At 51.4% G+C, this 19192-nt stretch overlaps 7 protein-coding genes across 8 annotated transcripts; 5 read left to right on the plus strand and 2 right to left on the minus strand.

Moving 5' to 3' along the window:
- Positions 1–104: 104 nt before the first annotated feature.
- Positions 105–1816, plus strand: NCU00853 (hypothetical protein; the record flags this gene model as incomplete). The annotated part of the gene is made up of 1 exon (XM_959676.2): positions 105–1816. The coding sequence occupies one exon, from the start codon at positions 105–107 to the stop codon at positions 1383–1385; it is 1281 nt and encodes a 426-aa protein (XP_964769.1). The 3' UTR covers positions 1386–1816.
- A 547-nt stretch (positions 1817–2363) lies between these two features.
- Positions 2364–3450, plus strand: NCU10889 (hypothetical protein; the record flags this gene model as incomplete). Its single annotated transcript, XM_001728423.2, has 2 exons — positions 2364–2448; positions 2711–3450. 2 exons carry the CDS (start codon positions 2364–2366, stop codon positions 3448–3450), a joined length of 825 nt encoding a protein of 274 aa, XP_001728475.2.
- An 872-nt stretch (positions 3451–4322) lies between these two features.
- NCU00852 (endo-arabinase) lies at positions 4323–5309 on the minus strand (the record flags this gene model as incomplete). Its single annotated transcript, XM_958879.1, has 1 exon — positions 4323–5309. The coding sequence occupies one exon, from the start codon at positions 5307–5309 to the stop codon at positions 4323–4325; it is 987 nt and encodes a 328-aa protein (XP_963972.1).
- Positions 5310–7245: 1936 nt separating this feature from the next.
- NCU00851 (hypothetical protein) lies at positions 7246–7641 on the plus strand (the record flags this gene model as incomplete). The annotated part of the gene is made up of 2 exons (XM_958878.1): positions 7246–7352; positions 7416–7641. The coding sequence occupies 2 exons, from the start codon at positions 7246–7248 to the stop codon at positions 7639–7641; spliced, it is 333 nt and encodes a 110-aa protein (XP_963971.1).
- A 2512-nt stretch (positions 7642–10153) lies between these two features.
- Positions 10154–11129, plus strand: NCU00850 (hypothetical protein; the record flags this gene model as incomplete). The annotated part of the gene is made up of 3 exons (XM_958877.2): positions 10154–10462; positions 10547–10952; positions 11021–11129. The coding sequence occupies exons 1-3, from the start codon at positions 10210–10212 to the stop codon at positions 11127–11129; spliced, it is 768 nt and encodes a 255-aa protein (XP_963970.1). The 5' UTR covers positions 10154–10209.
- On the minus strand, positions 11055–12253 carry NCU00849. Of its 2 annotated transcripts, XM_011394534.1 has the most exons (3): positions 11614–12253; positions 11492–11541; positions 11055–11420 (listed from the first exon to the last, which is right to left on the minus strand). In XM_011394534.1, the coding sequence occupies exon 1, from the start codon at positions 12112–12114 to the stop codon at positions 11614–11616; it is 501 nt and encodes a 166-aa protein (XP_011392836.1). In that variant the 5' UTR covers positions 12115–12253; the 3' UTR covers positions 11055–11420; positions 11492–11541. The 2 variants fall into 2 exon arrangements, with proteins under 2 accessions (XP_011392836.1, XP_011392835.1); XM_011394533.1 differs by having other exon boundaries at positions 11055–11541; positions 11689–12253.
- A 4002-nt stretch (positions 12254–16255) lies between these two features.
- NCU00848 (integral membrane protein TmpA) lies at positions 16256–18587 on the plus strand. The gene has a single exon (XM_958875.3). The coding sequence runs from the start codon at positions 16449–16451 to the stop codon at positions 18183–18185; it is 1737 nt and encodes a 578-aa protein (XP_963968.3). The 5' UTR covers positions 16256–16448; the 3' UTR covers positions 18186–18587.
- Positions 18588–19192: the final 605 nt, after the last annotated feature.

The following is a 19192-nucleotide window of genomic DNA, read 5'->3' on the forward strand; positions in this document are numbered from 1 at the left end:
ACTACTTGCTCTTCTCGTTAAGCATTTGCCTGGTATCATCACTACCCCGCGCAGGACACCCAGACTGACGTAGGCGCCGTTCATCGCGCCGTAAGCACGCAAAGATGCCTTTACCACCCGAGACACAGCATCTGCTATTGTCGCACGACTTTGACTCTTCCGTGGATGAAGTCCCTCGCGAGCCACATTACACGCGCGCCGACCTCCTCTCACTCAGCAAAAGCCAGCTCATAGCCGCCTTCCTCGATCTCCAAGGTCGCGCTGATCAGTATCTGTCGCACATCGAATCCTCGCTGCGCGCACAACAGTCCCAAGCCGAGCTCCTCACCTCGATCGAGCTTCACCTTGACATTCCCCCTTCCGTCACCGAATCCCATCACCAACATGTCGCCCTCGACCACGCCCTGACCTGGAACGAGATCTACGGCCCCGACAGCGACCTCCTCCTCCAAACCAGCACTCTCCAAACCCAAGTATTCACCCGCCGCTTGACCTCCATTCGCGACCACATCCGCGAAAGCGGCGGCGGCGGCGCCAGCAGCAGTAGCAACTTTTCCCCCTCCCCTTCCTACTCTTCCAACGGATTATCCCTCAGCCCCGCAACTCTCTGCAAACACGTCCTCTCTACCACCTTCACCCGCATGGCCCCCGGTTCCTTCGTCGCCGGCTCTGATAACCCCGAAGAGCAACAGAACGTGCTCTCGTTCAAGCAGGTCGCTTTGGGAATGAGCATTCGCGAGTTTATCGAGTCCTTTGCTGAAGACGAAGGTCGCGCCGAAGAGGACGACAACGAGCTCTGGAGGCGGATGGAGACCCCCCTGCTGTGTGCCTTGGCAACCCCGGAGATGTCCGATGCGGCCTGGAACCGGATGGGATTTTTGGGTGCTTGGTTCCGTGCTTTGAGGTCAGGACATTTTGAGGTGGAGCGGATGCGGTTCTTGATGGAGATGCAGAAGGATGCCAGGGAAAAGACAAAGACTGAGAGAGCCGTGCCCATGGTTTGTACGGAGTGCAAGGAAGAGAAGGCGGCGGGGAATGAGGTTGCTACGAGGCTGGTCAAGGCCCAGGCAATGCTGTTGGAGTGGTGGAAGGGAGGAAGGGAGGAGGTGGAGAGTGTGGTGGAGGGGATTGTTGAGAGGTTCAGGGAGGAGGATCGGAAGGAGGCGAAGAGGGCTTATGAGGAGTTTGCGAAGAGTATGAGGGGGGTTGTTACTACTGCTACTGCTACCGATGATGCGGAGGCAACGGAGCAAGGACAGGCAGGTCCAGGTCACCCGGTGCTGATGCCGCCTGATGATTTGAGCCATGCGGGTAGGTATGAGCCTGAGTTCCAGCCGAAGGAGATCAACAGCTTGGTCAGGCAGGCTCATATGGGGGACTTGTAGAGTGGAATGGAGTAGGTATGTGTTGGAGTTACGGCAACAGAGTGCCAATCGAAGTCCGGAAGCCAGCAATATCTTCCTGGGGATCAAAGTGTGTTACCCTACTTCGGGAAGGTTGTGTACCAGTATTGACGGAAAAGGGGTTTTGGGCTTACTTACTTGGAGTCAGAGGCCCGTATGGGGGCTCAATATGTTCGGCAGGGCGGCTGGTTGAAAGATAGCTTAGTTGTAAATCGCTTTCTGGTGTTGCATCATTACCTTCCAGGCATCATTGTGGGGCTCATCATCATCTGGCCGGCATTGGGGGTGATTCAAAACAGGACCATATCTGTTGGAGTATCTCTGGCTGTTACAAGTAGCATATTATCCGCATAGTTTTGATTGTGTATTATCATCAGACAACAATACTGTACTCAGTCAGATTGTCAACCATTACGTACAGTGTCACAATACCTTGTAGGTAGCTTGGTAGTCCAAATGCTACCTATCTCAACACGCCTTGAATTTTATGTTGCAAGCCTACCCTTCAGCATGCCTTGCCATCGACCAAAGACAAGTTACTATTGCCTGTATCTGGAACGACATGCTCGGGGTTCTGTCATCAAAGAACTGAAGGGAATCCCCCAGAAGGATAAAGTGCCAGGCAACCTGAAGAGACGGAGACTTCGAGCTTAAAAAGCTTTTCAGCGCTCTTGCCCTGGTCTGTTGCATGGCCATTTGGCCCGGCTTGTTCCACGACCAGTTGCTCTTTCCCAAGCTGCCTCCCTTTTGACGTTTGAGACACTTCCAAGGCAGCCACTCCATTGTCTTCCGCCCGTTCACATATTCCTTCCTTCCTCCCATCCTCCCAAGAGTACCTCTAAGCATGAAGTATCCAGATACTGAGATCCTGTGTTGTTCTGTACGAAGGGTCCGAGGAAGTGAAAGGCAACACGACAGCAACGGGTCGAGCTATCTGTTTCCGCAATACCGGTGATCACAATGACATTTACATCCAGTCGACCCGCATCGACACCGACAGCTGCTTGCATTGCAGCTACAGCAACCACCCACAAATTCCAGAAAGGTCTGGCAAGTCCAAATTCTGGTATTTAACCAATGGACTCCTTATATTCGAACCCCATTCTCTAGCATACCAAAAACCATAAGTCCCCCCCCCCCCCCCCCCCCCCTCGTGATCCCAATTAAGCAAGCAGTACCCGTTCACCCCAGTAGCCGCCATCGCGCCATGGGCAGTCGGACGTCCAGCAACTCCACCTCCATCTCCTCAACCGACACGGTTGGCACCGACCCCGGTTCTAATTCTGAGTCTGTATCGTCGCCTTCAGTATCCGACCAAGGCACCATCACCGCCGCCCTTCGCGCCCTGATGCCGACCCACCCCGTCTGCACCGATGCCCTCGTTCTTGCCCGCACCCATCTTCCCGCCACAATTCTCTACCATAGTTTTCGCGTCTACATGTATGCCCAAGCCTCCATGCGGATCACCCCTTGGACCGACCCGGCCGACCCTTCCTTGCCACTTAACTTCCCTGGCATAGCACGCATCAGCCCCGTCTACGGAGAATGCGCGACCAGTACCCCGCCGCACATCTTATTCGTCGTCTGTATTCTCCACGCCATTGGGCTGGCTCCCGAGTACGATGCCATCGCAGAGCAGTTCGAGCTCATTGGGGCGGACGTAGCCGCCCATCTGCTACACTCGCATAACATCCCGGCCCTGGCGGTCCGCGAGGCTTGGTTGGCTATCGCTTTACACACGAATCCGACTATTGCGGAGCGGTTGAGCGGTGCCGCGCGCGCTCTGCGATTTGCCAAACGGGCGGATTTTGGGTTTTGTCCCGTACCGCCGGCTGATAGTCTGCCGGGAGGAGCTACTTCGGCGAATTTGGTCAAGTGGCAGCTGCCAAGGCTGGAGATCAAGAAGCAGCTTGGGGATGCTATTGTGCGACAGGCTTTGAAGGAATCGCAGAAGGCCCCAAGGGGATCTTGGGCAAGTGAGCTGGTTAGGGGAAAGGAGGAGCATCCGGATTGGGAGGGGATTAATAAGTGTTTCAACTTGTTTTAGGGGCAAGGATCGTAAGGGGGCGAATGGATTAACTGCATCAAATCTTGTTGTTCATCATTCCGGCTGTGGTTGGACTGGCAAGAAAGAACCCTTTTCGGTCCAGCGGTTGCTCGGATGGTCATCCCTGTCGCAACGAGACAAACCCAAATCCAGCGGCGGAAAGAGGTGGCACGTACTCATCTATTAATTGCTGCCAGTTGAAGTTATAGAGGTCAGGTGAAGGGGGCCAACGACACTGGAAGAGTGTGTAGGCAATGTATGCCTTTAGAACAAGCAAGGGGGAGATCTTCCCTTCCCCATTCATAAAGAATACCATGACTTCTCCTTTACCAATATTAAATCCTTGGTGCTATCTTTTCTTGGCCGGCTACAACCTGAAATAAGTTCAGAACTCCAATCCCGCATGTCGATATCGAAGGAGCGAGCCACCATAGTTCCTGTAGTTTAGCGCATCGTCACTGTCTTACAAAAGGCAGGTGCATCCCGCATCATCTTGTCTGCTACGAGCACTATTCTACGGGTAACTCTGGCACCTCTCCAGCCGTCTTGTCTTCCCCCGTCTTCTTCCACATCCCGCACCAATTTGGATTGATTGTTCAAGGGCCACCTACACTTGGCCCAGTACTACCATGTTATTGTGATTGCAGTATCATTTGACGTAAAGACAGGGCTTTGTGCAGTGTTTACTGTATTCCATTGAACGCATGCCATACGCCTATCGCTAAAACAAAACCAAAAAGAAAAACAAGAGACGACCAAAGGAACGCCTGTGCTGCTGTGGTACCTTATGCATCCCAAAAGCCAACGTTGTACCGAATAACTCCGCATTACTCATGTCTTCTCTTTCATGTGTCATGAACCTTGAAAACAGATCAATCCAGTAGCGTCACGATGCCTTCCTCCTCGACTTCGAATTCCGTCACATACATGCAACGGCCGGCATCGCAGTTGGCGTGAAACACCAAGATTCCACCGCCGAAGACACTACTTGCTCCTCCTGGACCATCAAAGCCATAGGAATTGGTGTTCGAGCCCATCAGTTCTCCGCGGCGGTGGTATGGTCCCTCGATCTTATCCGCCGTGGCGTACTTGATGTCATATTCCGGAGTGTTGTAACAATGGGAGGAGTAGAACAACACAAATGTGCCGTTGAAGGTGCGGATGAGGTTAGGTGCCTCAATAAGCGGGCCATCAAGCTCCGGATCGCGGTCAAGGATCTCGGTGTAATGGCCGATGGGAGTGATGCCGTCGCTTTCATTGACACGCTGAAGGCGGATGGGAGTCGGCTCGCCGGGGGGGTCACCGTTGCCGCAAGGACCACCGGGGCCCTTGGCGCTACCATCCACCTTGTACACAACGAAGAAAGAGCCATCGACAGGATCAAGGTAGCCGCTTGCATCGATAGCACCACCCTCGGAATCCGGGCAGGCAAATGGCTCATCAAGGGCTTCGTACGGGCCGGTGATGTTCTCGGCAGTGGCAATACCAATGCAGTGGTAAGGGGAGTCCGCCAAAAGACCCGAGTAATACATGACGAAAGAATCGCTGGCCTCAAAGTAGTGCACATCAGGCGCCCAAATATCGTGTTGGTCGGGGTTGACCCACTTGCCCGGGGTGGGAAGTAGGTCGTGCTCGACATATGTCCAGGGGCCGTCATGGGGATTGGGGCTGTAAGCAGCCTGTACATTCTTGCCGTTGCTGCTGGTTGCAAAAGCGTACCACTCGTCAGTGCGAGGGTCAAGAATGATTGCTGGGTCGGGGAAGTCCCTGTTACCCAGGGTCCCAGCTGGGGAGGCCAAAGTGGTTAGGGGGGCTATGGCCAGGGCCGCAATGGCGGAAAAGAGCGTAGTGAGCTGCATGCTTTATGGTACGTGGTTGTTCTTTTCCTTTATAGCAGGCTCATAAAAGGGGTGCTCGGTATGTGAGTGTCCGTGCCGAAATTGGGGAAGCTGTTCAAACACAAGCTAACGGTTCTTGTTCCAGGTCGTGAGAATACTGGTATATGTGGTTATGATAGGAGTGAACAAGACTCCAAGGATCAAGATAGTGGCCGAGGAGCTTATATAGGCCGTCGACCTTCCTATTGCCGGAGATTTTTGGCTGCAGTGTCGAGTCCTTTCTCACCATCAGATGCCGGGCTTGGTGAGGTTGCGCAAAGTCGCGGGACCGAAGGTCCGGAGGCTGACTCGAACCGAGCAACGCTGAAGACCAAGGTCACAACCCCTAGGGTGAACAGGCTGCTGGGGCTTGAATCAAACAGGCACCTTCGTTCAAGCAGGAGAAATTCACCGCTGTTCTCAGCGAAGGAGTACTTCACCTACGAGCAAAAACGTCAGCAACTTCGAATCGTCTTATCATTGTTAGGGGCTGTTCTTCGGAGGAGAACGGTTGTAAGCACTAACCACTATAGCAGATCACTACCTATGGATCAAAGCGCTGATGGATTGCACAGAGTTTTAGGTTCAATAAAGCATGGGATTCTTCGTGAATCCCATGTGCCTCGGCGTTGGTTGTGGTTGTGTGTCCAACCTCGTCGAACGTGCCAGTATGGTACAACTCGACCTTTATGCTTCGTTTCTAAGGCACACGTCAGAAAAACAGCTCCGACAGCAAACTCGAAGCACGTTTCTTTCACTCTTGCTCTGGACAGCTATCGTCATGGATTCTGGTGATCGTCAGGGTAGCACCCTTGCGCTTGTGCTCTCTCGTCGATCATCCTGATGATTGAACCCTGACATTCAGTACGCATCGAAAACAGAATGGCACTCCACGAGATTGTTGACATAACCTCAAGGTCCTCGAGATCGTCGGATCAATCCGGTCGCCTGGAGTCTGGACCGATCTGTATCCTTACATCACTTCTCCACAATCCAACACTTTGGGATCCCCAGTCCGTACTGATCGTCGGTTGTCCACTCCGTCACAGGGAAGATCTTTGCTGCAAAGAGTACCACGTGGACAACGTCATCAGACCCTGTGGGCGGACAATCACAGCGCCCTTGTTCTCGAACGTCCTTTTGCTCCGTCTATGACATTCTTCAGCTAGCCGTGCCAGCAACTGTTGAGGGCACCTTGGCTGTAAGCACATTTCACTGCTTCTTCACCCAGTCCATCGGGTCCTGACATCGGTCGCACAATCTCGGCTTCGTGTATCCCGAAAGGCTGCTATGGCTTGCACTGCTTGGAGGGTTGTTACCCTGCGTGATACCAAGACATGTCTCATTCTACCGGGGAGATCGATTTTCAGGGTCACGCCGTTCTATGGACTAGACTCACAATGATCACCTTTGGGTTTGACACTCCCATGCAGCTGACCCTGAGTGTCTTGGAGTTCTAGAACCGGCTCTCGAATACAGGGTTATCGGAGTAACCGGACACAGTCTGGACAAAAGTGTTTCACCGCATAAGTGAGTCGAGACGATCAGTTTGACGTTGAAATAAAGTGGACTGAAAATCGAATGAATACCGATTCGACAAGACGGAAGGCTCGCATTTGGCGCTATCATGAGTTCATGACACTGGCTATACCGAATGATGATCCCAATAAGGCTGCTGGCCTTTCTCATCGTCAAACGTTTACATACAAACCCCAACCCAAAATCGCTATCCGGAGCAGAACCCGAAAGTTGTGCAGAGCTCGGTCCATTCGATGACGTCCAATCGGAGCAAAAGACGGGTTGAAGCGCGCCGGGGCTCAAGTTCAAGCTAGACCGGAGGTTCATCCCTTCACCTAACCCATGCCCAGATAACTTCTAACTCCAGAGCCTCTACATTCCCTTGTATGATGCAGTAAAAATGATCCACTTCGCGGGCCTGAAAGAGCAACGGAGCAAGTGGGAGATGCGACCGACTCCCGAATCCAACGAGCTGCCTTTGCCATATATTGAGCTTTTATACTCAATGTGACCTCAGTTTTGCGTAAGTAGGTAAGAAAGAATTCCATTCCCGTCGTCAATCACCTTAAGCTTGCTCCTACTTCCTCATTCTACCCATCAAACACAACAACAACAACAACAACAACAACAACAACAACAACAACAACAACAACAACAACAACAACAACAACAACAACAACAACAACAACAACAACAACAACAACAACAACAACAACAACAACAACAACAACAACAACAACAACAACAACCGCCGCCAAAATATCTTCAGCCTTCCAATTTAAGCAATTATATGTAGAGGTATGATCTTTGCCTTCACAGCATCTCCCTTCCTGACACTATCAGCTTCCATAGGATGCAAAGCACACAGGGGCTTAAAACGTAAGTTGAGACCATGAACAGGCATTCTGGGCCAACCCGTTCGTGTACTTTCATACCCTACTCAGGATGGCACGGATAGTTGCCAAAGGAGCTTTTTGGTGTGCTAAGTACCTGCAGCCTAGGGAGAAATCATGGACACGGATACCCCTGGTAACTAATGCCGTGCGGATCTGCTTTCCGGAGACATCACTTTGTCGGTTCAAGGATACTCCCTTGACAACAACAACGTCAGGGGGGTTGTTACAGTAGTCAAACTCGCCTATCTGACGTATACAGCAAGGAGTGGCTGATGATTGTCACACAATTATCAAAGTAAGATATGAACTTACAAGGCAGGCATAGTTGGAGGTAGTAGTGTATGATGATTAGGTAGGTAGGTACCTACCATAGCGGGAAAACCGGGCGGTCGTCTAGGCTAGATAACATTGTCTAGGCTAGACACTCAATCTAGGCTTATTGAACGGATTTCCTGATTGGTCAGATCTTTTGGGAGGATTGTTCTTTCCCCAAGTCTGACTTCTTCCTTCCCAAAGTTCCGAATAATTATATTAATAATAATAACGAACCCTTTTATTATTCAATTGAGCCAGTAGCTCAATGGTTCTTGTGTTTGCTATCTTTCTTATAGCTACCAGTTCAATCCCGCTGGTGGTCGCCTTTTTTCGTCGCGCGAAAAGTTTCGCGTTTGGGAATACCTTCATTCAGACTTCGAAGTCGAAGTCACCTACCTAATTACCTCTAGGGAAACTACTATAGCAGTAATAGCGGTTGTTGTAGTAGTTCCTCACTTTTGCCCCCTATAAGCCGATTTCAACCAATTAGAGGCTCCTATTTTTCGTCTAGGCTAGACTTCTTCATCTAGGCTAGACTTCTTCATCTAGCCTAGTTCACCAGACAAGTTTAGTTTTCCACTCTAGGCTAGACACCCCCTTCTAGCCTAGAAACCCTCCCTATATTCCCGCTGTGGTAGGCAAGGCTGTAAACTGATCTCTGGTTCCCTTGATCGCAAAGTTGGAGATAAGCAAAGGATAGGAAAAAGTAAAAATGAATGGTTCTTGCAAATTACTGGAATATCCAATTATTATCCTGGTTCATTCTACAACTTTTACCTGTTCACTGTATTCATGAAACGGGAACAATAGCAAGGTTCTCTTGGGATCGGATGGAAGGATCATAAATCTCTGAAACGACGTGGAAGAGATGAGTGGTGCATGGAAGTTGTTGGGAAGCCTACGCTACACTACATGTAGGTGAAGCCTATAGTCAAGAGGGAATACCGCGATCCCGCGCACAAATCAGATTAGACTCACGACTTGGAGTGAGACTGGATTCTGGAATTCCTCCTATGCTCTGGTCACCTCACAATACCCACCCTAGAGGTACCAAAATAATGGTCTCCGACGATCAAAGTCTGGCTATCTACAGTCGCTGCGAATAGTCTACATCTGTAGAGGTACATTGGTTGCTGCCAGGCAAGGACTTTCATCATTCCTTTAATCTTTCTAACAACTTGTGGCTGGGGGAAAGATAACCGCTCTTATTTTCCATCGAACGCCGCGACGATATCCGCACAGTAAGTTCCTTCTTCTATAGGTAGAGTAGAGGTATGTACCTGCATAACCGGGAACCGCTATGGCTTACGTTTTCTTCCTGTGCATCCAACCGTCGAGTGGCAAGCTCTCCTCAGGGGCGAGCGATGCTTGAACGGAGGGCCAACTCAGCTTGAACGAAGATTGGGGGTTAGAGGTAGGTACCTAGGTAAGTAGGTAGTACCTCATGTTCTGTCTACACTGGCTACACCTGTTCTGTATGCTGGAATCAAGTCATCAACTTATGTGAGGATGGACATGTCTTATTCAAGAACAATATCCGAGTTCCGTACCCACCCTGATAACCCCTTCACTCCAGAAAAAAATCTGGAAGCCCTGAAGCGTAATGACCAAGGCCGGCAATATCCCCCACAAGGTGTACGTAACCCCGGCTGACCATAGTGTATGACCTTCCCCCATCTTTCATGGAATATACTGTTTGTAAATAACCGTCTGGTCTTTCGGCACCCACTGCCAGTCGTAGACAGCTGAAATCAGACACAGGACGACCTCTGTACCTGCACGATTACTCAACAGTAGACGTATTGTACCCCGCGTTCGCCTATTCTGCCTCGTGCGTTTGAATTTATGACCTGACTTCAGACGACTTCCACATCTACCTACTCAGCAGTACCCCGCGCTACCTTTCCTGCCTTCTCCTTCTTCTGCTTTTTCAAATCTTGCAACAGCTTACAATAACTTGCGATCTTCAACTTCAATCAGTCAGGAAGCTACGACAGCAAGATCACTGTTGTACAGGTATCTCTACCTCTATCTTCTCTTTCTTGCACACACACTCTGCAAGAGTCTCCATCCTCCTTGCACTTACCTCAACCTCATTCTCGTCGCCCTCACTTTGCAAGAGCTCCCCTTCTTGCACTTACCTCAACTTCAAGATGTCTGGCAACCAAGACGACACCACCACCGCGCCTGTGTACTGCTCGCACCACAGCCACCTGTTCGCGGAAATCACCAAGAAGCACCCCAACCTCACCACAGAAGAGCTCGAGAAAGAGTTCAAAACCAAAGTTGAGGGCCCGTATGCCACCAAGCTCTTTGAGGAGTACGGCGCCTTCAACCATATCTCGCGCGACCAAGTCGACGCGTTCAAGGCGTTTGTTGCTGATGAGTTGATGTGGACCCGTTACAGTACGTACCTCTAATTCTCAGTCTGAAGTTGATATGAAAGACCAGAGGCTTTTCTCGAGTACCGTACTAACATAATCCTCTAAGTCTACGACAAGCCTGAGATTGGCCTCACCCTGCAACAGGGCACAAAACTCGTCACCAAGTTCAGGGCCAGGATCGCTGAGCTCAAGGAGGAGCATGCCGCGGAGAAGAAGAAGCTCCAGAGCGAGCATCGAGCCGTCTATGAAGCCTTCTACAAGGGCGCCTGCGCGGACTATAGCAGCCAGATCAAAGAGCTGTCGGCCGAGAACGAGCGTCTCAAGGAGGAGAACGCGGAGGTCAAGCGCCTCAAGCAGGACTTGCTTGATGAGCGGGAGGAGCAGTTTGACAAATTCGAGGTACTTTTGGGGGCGAAGATGGACCTTGAGAAGGACGTGAAGAGGAAGGAGGATAGGATCAAGGATCTTGAAGATGAGGTCGCCCAGCTGAAGAAGCACAAGGGCCTCGCCGAGTACGTGGAGAGTGCGCAAGCGTCGAAGAGCTCTTCTCACAACACGAGTATTCAGGCTGCTGAAATAGAGAAAGCGCTCGAGGACTGGAGTATATCGCTGAGCTCAAGAACGGAAACAAAAGGTTGGATGAGGATATCAAGATCTCGACGACGAAATTGGTGGGACGGTCTACCTAGGCGAGGCTCAAGAGGGTAACATAGGAACTACTGGAAATTTGAAAGGACTATGAGTTGCGGAGATACAGTTCAATAACGTTTTGATGCTTTGTTTTAGCCAGGAGTTTGGTTCCCAATTCAAAGTGAGATCGGTTTCGCATTGCTGAGTGTTTGACGATGGGAATGGGATAGAGAGTACTCGAGCAAAGCAAAGTAAAGCAAGAGAAGATGAGCATTTGGGTTGCTGCCACAAGGTAGAGGGAGAACAACAGAAAGAAACAACATTAACAAACAGTAAAGAGCCTTGCCAACCTACCTATGATCAGAATTCCTATACAGAAAAGCTCAGATCTCCCGAGTTAACTTTCCCAGGTGTTTCTCACCTTGGACATCAAACATACGAATTTGGTTCCAGAACCAAAGCCCTCATGTCCTGGACAATATGCATTAGCCGGTATTGAATATACCAATAGCCACATAGAGACAAACTAGGAAATTGACGAACTCAAAGCAAAGCTGCAGGACTGCCTCGGCAGAAGATGGCACACCTCCAGACAAAGGTAGCTACATGTACACACACCTGCACAACACCAGCTACACGGACTTGGCCGCGCAACAGAGACGTATCCAATGGTTTCTGGTCGTTATCACGGCGTTGCCTATCGACTAAGCTGAGTCTTGATGTAGCGAACAGATCCGGTCTTGGTCCGGGTTCCAGCGGTGCGCCCCTGAAGGAAAACGGTGCGGGGGACATGGAGGACTTCGCGGTGTCAGACGAGGCCGGGGAAGCCTCGAAGTCAGAGGATTGCTGGGGTGTTCTGACTTTGGGCGTCTCCAGGATGGTCTTCTTGCGGATCTGACTTAGAGTCTGTTTCTGAGGTGGTTCGCTTGCATGGGGGATCGGCTTTTCAGGGATAGCTGGGCTACCAAAAGCTGGCTTGAAGGTGATCGCGGTGGCAAGGAGTTCCTCAAGGTCTAAAACGATGCAGGATTGCGAAACAGACATTTGAGCAGAAAGGACAGATCACGCAAAGTTGTAACCTAGAGGTAATGAGAAAGGTCTGATTGACCTACAAACCACAATCATGCTTTCCAATTTGTGACTTCCCCGGTTGCTTTTCCTTGACAAATTTGTCACCTCGGCGGAGGTGCACCCGAGACTCAGCCACACATGGAGAGCGCACCAATATCTCGCTTTTCAGTTGTGGAAGCTGCCACCATTCTTCAACTCTAGAACCTTATCCATGATATCATGCCATCGCGGATCAGCAAACATCTCGTGTTTGAGTCTCCTCCTGCAGCACAGCTTGGCAAATTCAGCTTACTCGCCAGCTCGCTTTTGACCCACGCATCGCAGTGATCTCCGTATCACCCGCGAACGTTGTGGATGTCGTCGAGAGAAAAGCTCCGATTGGCCGAGATGAAGGTGCAGGCGATTCAGTGCGAAAAAGATGTTTTGCACCGGCCAAGATGCAGGTCCGATTGCCTTTAACGTTTTCATCTCAATCAAGCGGTGTATGTGGTGAATGATAAGCTACAGGTAGGCAGAGCTGGATGTCTTTAGTAGAGGTATGAAGACGCCACGGCAATTGCCGATGAACATTTGGCGACGCCACTTGGGTCCCAATCTCGTTTCTGTACCATCGTCCTCTTGATGTTTCTTCTGGATTCAGACCAGGTGAGAGATGTCCGGAATGTGTGCTCCTCGGGGTTTTGGATGACTCCATTGCTTTGCTAACAACATGAACGTAAAGCTTATCACTCTTGACAGAAACAATGGTGCCGGTGCCAGTTTGAGGCCAATCCTCTTGATCGACTCCGACGTAGGGCAACATGCTTATATACCCGGTCATGAGACTCGGCCATCGAACAAGGAGCTTTCCGGGCCGGCCTTTGATCGTGGTATCATGACCATTGTGTTCAACCAGGCGAATCCGGTACTCTCCGAGTAGCCGGCCGACGGATCCTGCCTCATCTTGCTCGCCCCAGCGAAAGAGCGCAGAAACCCCGAACTCCGTCATGCCCCGGATCTGAGATGCGGTAGCTTCCGGGTGGAGGACGGCCTTCAGCTTCCCTAGGGCAACCGAGTCGATCGGCCCTCCACCCACGCCAAAGTAGCGGGGAGTGTCCAAGCTTGCTCGGAGGCCAGGTTCATCAAGGTTAGTGAGAAGCTTCATGATCGATGGCGTAAGATATGTTTCAAATACCCGATAGGTGTCGACGTAGATTTGGACATGATGTACACGGGACGGCTATATCGTAGTGTACAGCGGCAAGGAGGTTCCACACGATGCGAAACATATTGTAGTGTAGAGCGGGAGACATGTTAGCCGGACTACGGATTCGCTGTAGGGCTGATCCCCCGGACGAACCGCCATGTGTTGAGCTACGAGGGCTAGTGCGAACGGCGACTGGTCTGGGGGTGCCGGTAGAGCTAAGCGCGGAATAGTAGGTAGCAAGCAGTTTTTTGCTTCATGGCCAATTTGCTGTTCAGTATAATCCAGTCGCAGTGAAATCATGGCGAAGGAAATCAGGGAGTGGCCTGCCTGGGTCATCATGGGCTACGATGGTTCCGAATTGCTGTTCCACCCAACTCAGGCTGCGGAGGATTTGCTGAAGAACCTGGTGGTCGACAGCTTCCACAATAAAATACATTGTAGGGCGGGATGCTGTTTTTCGCGCATACCTCGTGCACGATAGCCGTCTTGGTCTGGGTTGTGATCATGAATCTGGGGGCTGAAAAATAAGCAACATGGTTTATAACTTGGAACTAGTGGGCCGAGTTAGAGCCGCAACAGATGCCACCTGCGCCGATGATGGTAAGGAACAGGGCAGCGTAGAGATACTTTGATGAGTTGTTGGTGAGTCAAAATCTGACTGCAAAAAAAACTCCAATTATCAAAGCGGTAAGTAGTGTAGTGTACACTACGCAGCATGGAGTCCGCAGTCCGGAGGAAAGGAGGAGCAAAGCTGGGGAAGGACAGCCGTTCTTGGTCGGGACAGGGACCCGGACAATGGGGCCAACGTGGGTGGGTCTATGTTCTGCTTAGATATGTAGATCCCGGATGAGAAGGGAACAAAAGGGGGGACATCGGCGACCATTGCTGCAATCTTCGTTGGCTGGGATGCGGAGCAGAGTGGAGGACAGAAAGAACAACGCACAAGAGGAGGTCCGAATACTATACTCGGATGGTTTCCGGGATGCGATAACACAGCATGGCCCTTTTTGAGTCCGGCCGCACGCAACCCTGCGACCAGTCCGAACACCAATGCTATCTCTTGACTGGCAGATAACGAGAGGATAGGGTGGGTCATGGGCATCCACGAAGAGCGGCTTCTCCTGGTCATGGAGATACTGCCTGTCGAGTGCGATGCTGACGAGATCCGAATGATAAAAATCCTCTCGCCTGGTCCCGCAGCACGTGTACCTAGTGAAGGTTGAGGACGGCTGGGAAAACAGCCCATGGTGTAGACGGTGTGTAGTGTACACCTGGTTTGGGCTTGGCAACTGCTACACAGTAGCAACAAGAACACATTCAGATGACGACTCCACCGTAGTTTGGCGATCGGATCGGCTATCGACAATCCGAAGCGTCGGTAAGCGAGTCTCTCGCAAACTTCCTTCATGTCTGGAATGAAGAACGAGTGGTTATACAGGCCAGCCATGATGATTGCTTTCTCGCAGTAGCTGAGCCCACCAGGATCACTGTGCCATTTCTGCGCACCTCGCTACTAGGTCCATCTCGCCAGGCACAGTCTATGATTCCAGGCGTAAGCTAATCTCGAAGACGTTGATACTCGACGACGGTAGTCCAGGCACGGTGTAGTTGGGTGGGCACCAGACTGGCCTCGTTGGGGACCAATGGCATGACACGAATACAGGGCGTTGTTTGTTCGTTGTTTTGTGGTGCGAAAAGGGAAGCGAGTCAATATGGCAGGTCCCCTTGCCAGCTCCCTGTCAGCCGTCAGCACTATGTGGATGCGGGTAATGGCGCTGATCATTCCGGTAGCGGTGGGAATGGGGACACGGGGAAGCCCAAGGGCCCGGTCAGACAATTGACTGTCTGTGAGAACATGGCGTTGACACAAATTGAGTGTCTAACAGTCAGTCAATCAATCACAGGGCGAAAATCTGAAGTGGCTTGCAGTGATGGTAACAGAATGCTGCGAGAGAAGACGGATGAATGATGTGAGAAGCAAAGCGGAAGATTGAAGAAGGAAAGACAGGCACAGACAAGCTGCAGTCTATAGTACCTGCTAGAGGTACTTTAGCGAGCGACGAGGTGCTAGGGCATATCAGGTTAGCGTAAGCTCTCTGCTGATCAAAAGAGCCTCAATTTCTCAAAAGGTTGGGGAACGTTGCGATAGCAGCAGCAACAGCAGCAGCATCTGGTGGCCTGTGCTTTCCATGGCCGTCAAATCAGGATCAAGTCTCCCTTTCCACTTCTCATGTCGGTCAGTGCTGTTGGTGGGGAGTGCGACCCGCTGTTGTCCAGCTGTCCAGGGCTGCTCGGGCCCGAAGGCCGAGACATCTCTGATAGTGTCGGGCTATCATCACATGACTTTGGGACCTGCAGCTGGCAGCTGCCCTCCAAAAACTGTTTTTGCATGCAGAGCTGGAAGGACTGTCGTGATCTTCATCGCCCTTGCCAAACTAGACACCTCAAAAGATACTCCGGCATTCTGGAGCCCGCGACGCCGGGCGTGGAGACCTGGATAGCCCTGGATGCCAACCCATACACCGTCAAGTGGAAGAGCATTCCTGTCCCGGTCCCGGCAGATTTCTTGTTTTCTTTCCCATAGAACCCCTTTTCTTTCAACACGGTCTTAGCTGCAGAAGAATTTGCATGCCAACACCTCAACCTCCCCCGCCAAAAATCTCCGCCGTTGTTGTCTCTAGGCCAGTCACCGTCTCGGATTGTCTCGAGCTTGTGTCGTCATGCAGTACGTGTAGGACATTGCGTTGTGAGGTTCCGTTGTCGGATTCGACCCGCTCGTTCTCTGCCTGTCTAGCTGTGTACTGTGTAACCGGTAGCTTGTCGTGAAGATGTGCAACTACTGTGTAGTGTACGGTTCCCGCCATTCCTTTTATCAGTTTCCATCCACTGGCAATGTCAAAGTGGGCTGGCCGTAGATCGTTTACCGCAATGCTGGTTCCGTGTGGGTGAGTGTGGACAAGATGGACCACAAAGTGACTCCGCAAACTCCGCAACAAGACCGTGCCGTGGACCACCAGAAAGGGATGGAGAGTCTCCCAATTACTCGACGAATGCGGCGACATGTGCTCGGTGACCACCCAGTATCGAACTCCAAGGGGTGGGCCTGCCCTTGGCTTTATGTATGTATGGATCCAGGGACGACGGACTTTCGATGCTGATATATCATGGTACCATCCCGTTCTCCTCTGCCCCGTCCCAAGTCCAAGTTGATCTCAATCTCTTCCATCACATATTCCAACGACCAAGTCCGAAACTTCACCCTTCGGAATCTGTAGTCGAAATTACCATCAGACATCCCATCATGGCGGACAAACCACACACATCTCCTGTAGAGGAGAAGCCCTCGCCGGCAGGGATCACAGTTACGATTGAGACCACAACCACACCAAACGATCCCAATGGGAAGAAGTTCGGCCATACCAGGCAGAACGACTCCGTCTCATCCACCTTCTCCCAAGCTTCCGCCATCTCCACATCATCGACCAACTCAGAAAAGCCCCTCATCGTCAACGAGAAGCGTCTCACTTACCAGTCGACATGTCCGACCATCGTTGACCTTGAGGCCCAGACCGAGGAGGATGAATACAAGCAGAAGCCCCTGGGCCGTATCCGATACGCGATCCTCACCATCTACCGCCGGCTCTTCACTGTAGCCTTTATGGGCAATGCCATTGCTTTTATCATCATGATGATCAAGGGTGCCGCTCCCATGGACCTGGTCAACGCTGCTGCTGTCAATATCGCTGTCTGCGGTCTGTGCCGTCAGCCCCTTGTCATCAACGCCCTCTTCCTCATCTTCGGATCCATCCCCAGATCTGCCCCCATTAGGATCCGCCGCTTGGCGTGCAAGATCTTCCATTTTGGCGGCGTCCACAGCGGGACAGGTGTGGCATCGGTCATTTGGTACATTGGCTTCGCCGCCGTCTTCACGTACAACTACACGCCATCCGTCATCAACACCACCGTCCTGACCTTTGTCTGGCTTGTACTGGGCTTCCTCCTCTCCATCGTCATTGTCGCCTACCCCACGTTCCGCATGAGGTTGCACGACTACTTTGAGCTGACCCACCGCTTCGCAAACTGGATTATCCTCGTCCTATTTTGGATCCTGCTCATCTTGTTGGGCAAGCAGGAGGCCAATCTGGGTCACTTTCTCCTTCATCTCCCCGCCTTCTGGATCATCATCGTCCTCACGCTTGCCACCATCCACCCGTGGCTGCTGCTCCGCAAGATCCCCGTCAAGCCCGAGCCTCTCTCCGCCCACGCCATCCGTCTTCACTTCAGCCACACCGAAGTCGTCTTTGGCCAGGGCATCTCGGTCGCCAAGCACCCTCTCAAGGACTGGCACAGCTTCGCCTGCTTCACGGACAAGTTCGACACCCCCGACGCCAAGTTCTCGTGCATTGTCTCCAAGGTCGGCGACTGGACCAAGTCCACCATCAACGACCAGCCCACCCACCTCTGGAAGCGCGGCGTCCCCACTTACGGCTTCGGCTACGTGCTTCGCATGTTCCCCAAGATCATCGTCGTCACCACCGGCTCCGGCATTGGCCCCTGCCTCTCCTTCATCGAGGATGCCAACAGGCCCGATATGCGCGTCATCTGGCAGACCAAGTCTCCCCTCAAGACTTATGGCCAGCGCACCCTGGACCTCGTTCACAGGATGGATAGCAACCCCGTCATTCTTGACACCTCCATCACCGGTCGCGTGGACATGCTGCCTATCGTTCTCCGGCTCTTCAAGGAGTTCAACGCCGAGGCAGTGTGCTGCATCAGCAACCCCATGATGACCAAGAAAATCGTGCATGGGTGCGAGATGCGAGGCATTCCGGCCTATGGCCCCATCTTTGACAGTTGAGCTGGCTCTTTCACTGTCTTTCTTTTTTTTTTCTTCTGGTTGAGTTTTTGTTGTTTTGTGTACAGAATTTTTGTTGTCGTTATCTTTATTGCAAATTGGATACTAAGCGCGGCGCAAAAAAAGACAAAAGGCGTAATATTTTTGGATGTTTTTATAACCACGAACGGAAACGCGGCGGGTTCGAACGTTACGAAAGACAAGAAGACCATGACTTCCACTTACATATCATGATGACATATACCACACACGATCGTTATATGGGTTGGTCGGTTGGTTGGGGTTCCTAAAGAAGGAAAGGAACAGACAGGCCTCGGGACTATACTAGATACCACCTTAGAGATATACCTCATTAATACAAGACCAAAAAAGGTCGTCACGATCTTTTGAACAAAATACCACATACCTACCACCTATCGCATTGCAAAATGAACCACACGTGCGTGCTTGTCTCGTGAGGTGCAGCCATCAGTTAGCAGTGAGTGCATGAAGAAATGCGATCCGTGTCTTATAGCCCACTTGTACATACCTACCTCTAGGTACCCGTACTACGCCCCCACTTTTTTGGACCTCGTAGAACTCGCACCCCCTAAAGTGGGTGCTCACGGGTACTACGGCCACACCAGTAAAACGGCCAGGTCAGGGTTAGAGGTGCAGTTTTGAGGCTCGATTCGTAGGGTAAAGCACAACTTCCCAACATATAGAAATTTCTGAAAAATGAAAAGCTGAACGGATACATTACTCTGTCCTGACTATCTTCTAACTCTTTCTTTATTCTCAATTAGTTGTTGAAATACGTTGTGGGCGTTCACTATTTTGGTATCGTTTATCTGATTCGCACCTCTAACCCTGGTGGCCGTTTTAGTGGTGTGGCCGTGTTATTCGTAAGCACCCACTTAGGTGGGTGCGAGTTTGCGAGTCCCAAAAAAGTGGGGGCGTAGTACGGGTATGTACTGCTCGTTTCGGCCGATACATGACAGCATGTCGGCCGATGCATGACAGCATGAGAC

The sequence above is a fragment of the Neurospora crassa genome, linkage group I (genome assembly GCF_000182925.2).
Source record: "Neurospora crassa OR74A linkage group I, whole genome shotgun sequence".
Classification (NCBI taxonomy): Eukaryota; Fungi; Ascomycota; class Sordariomycetes; order Sordariales; family Sordariaceae; genus Neurospora; species Neurospora crassa.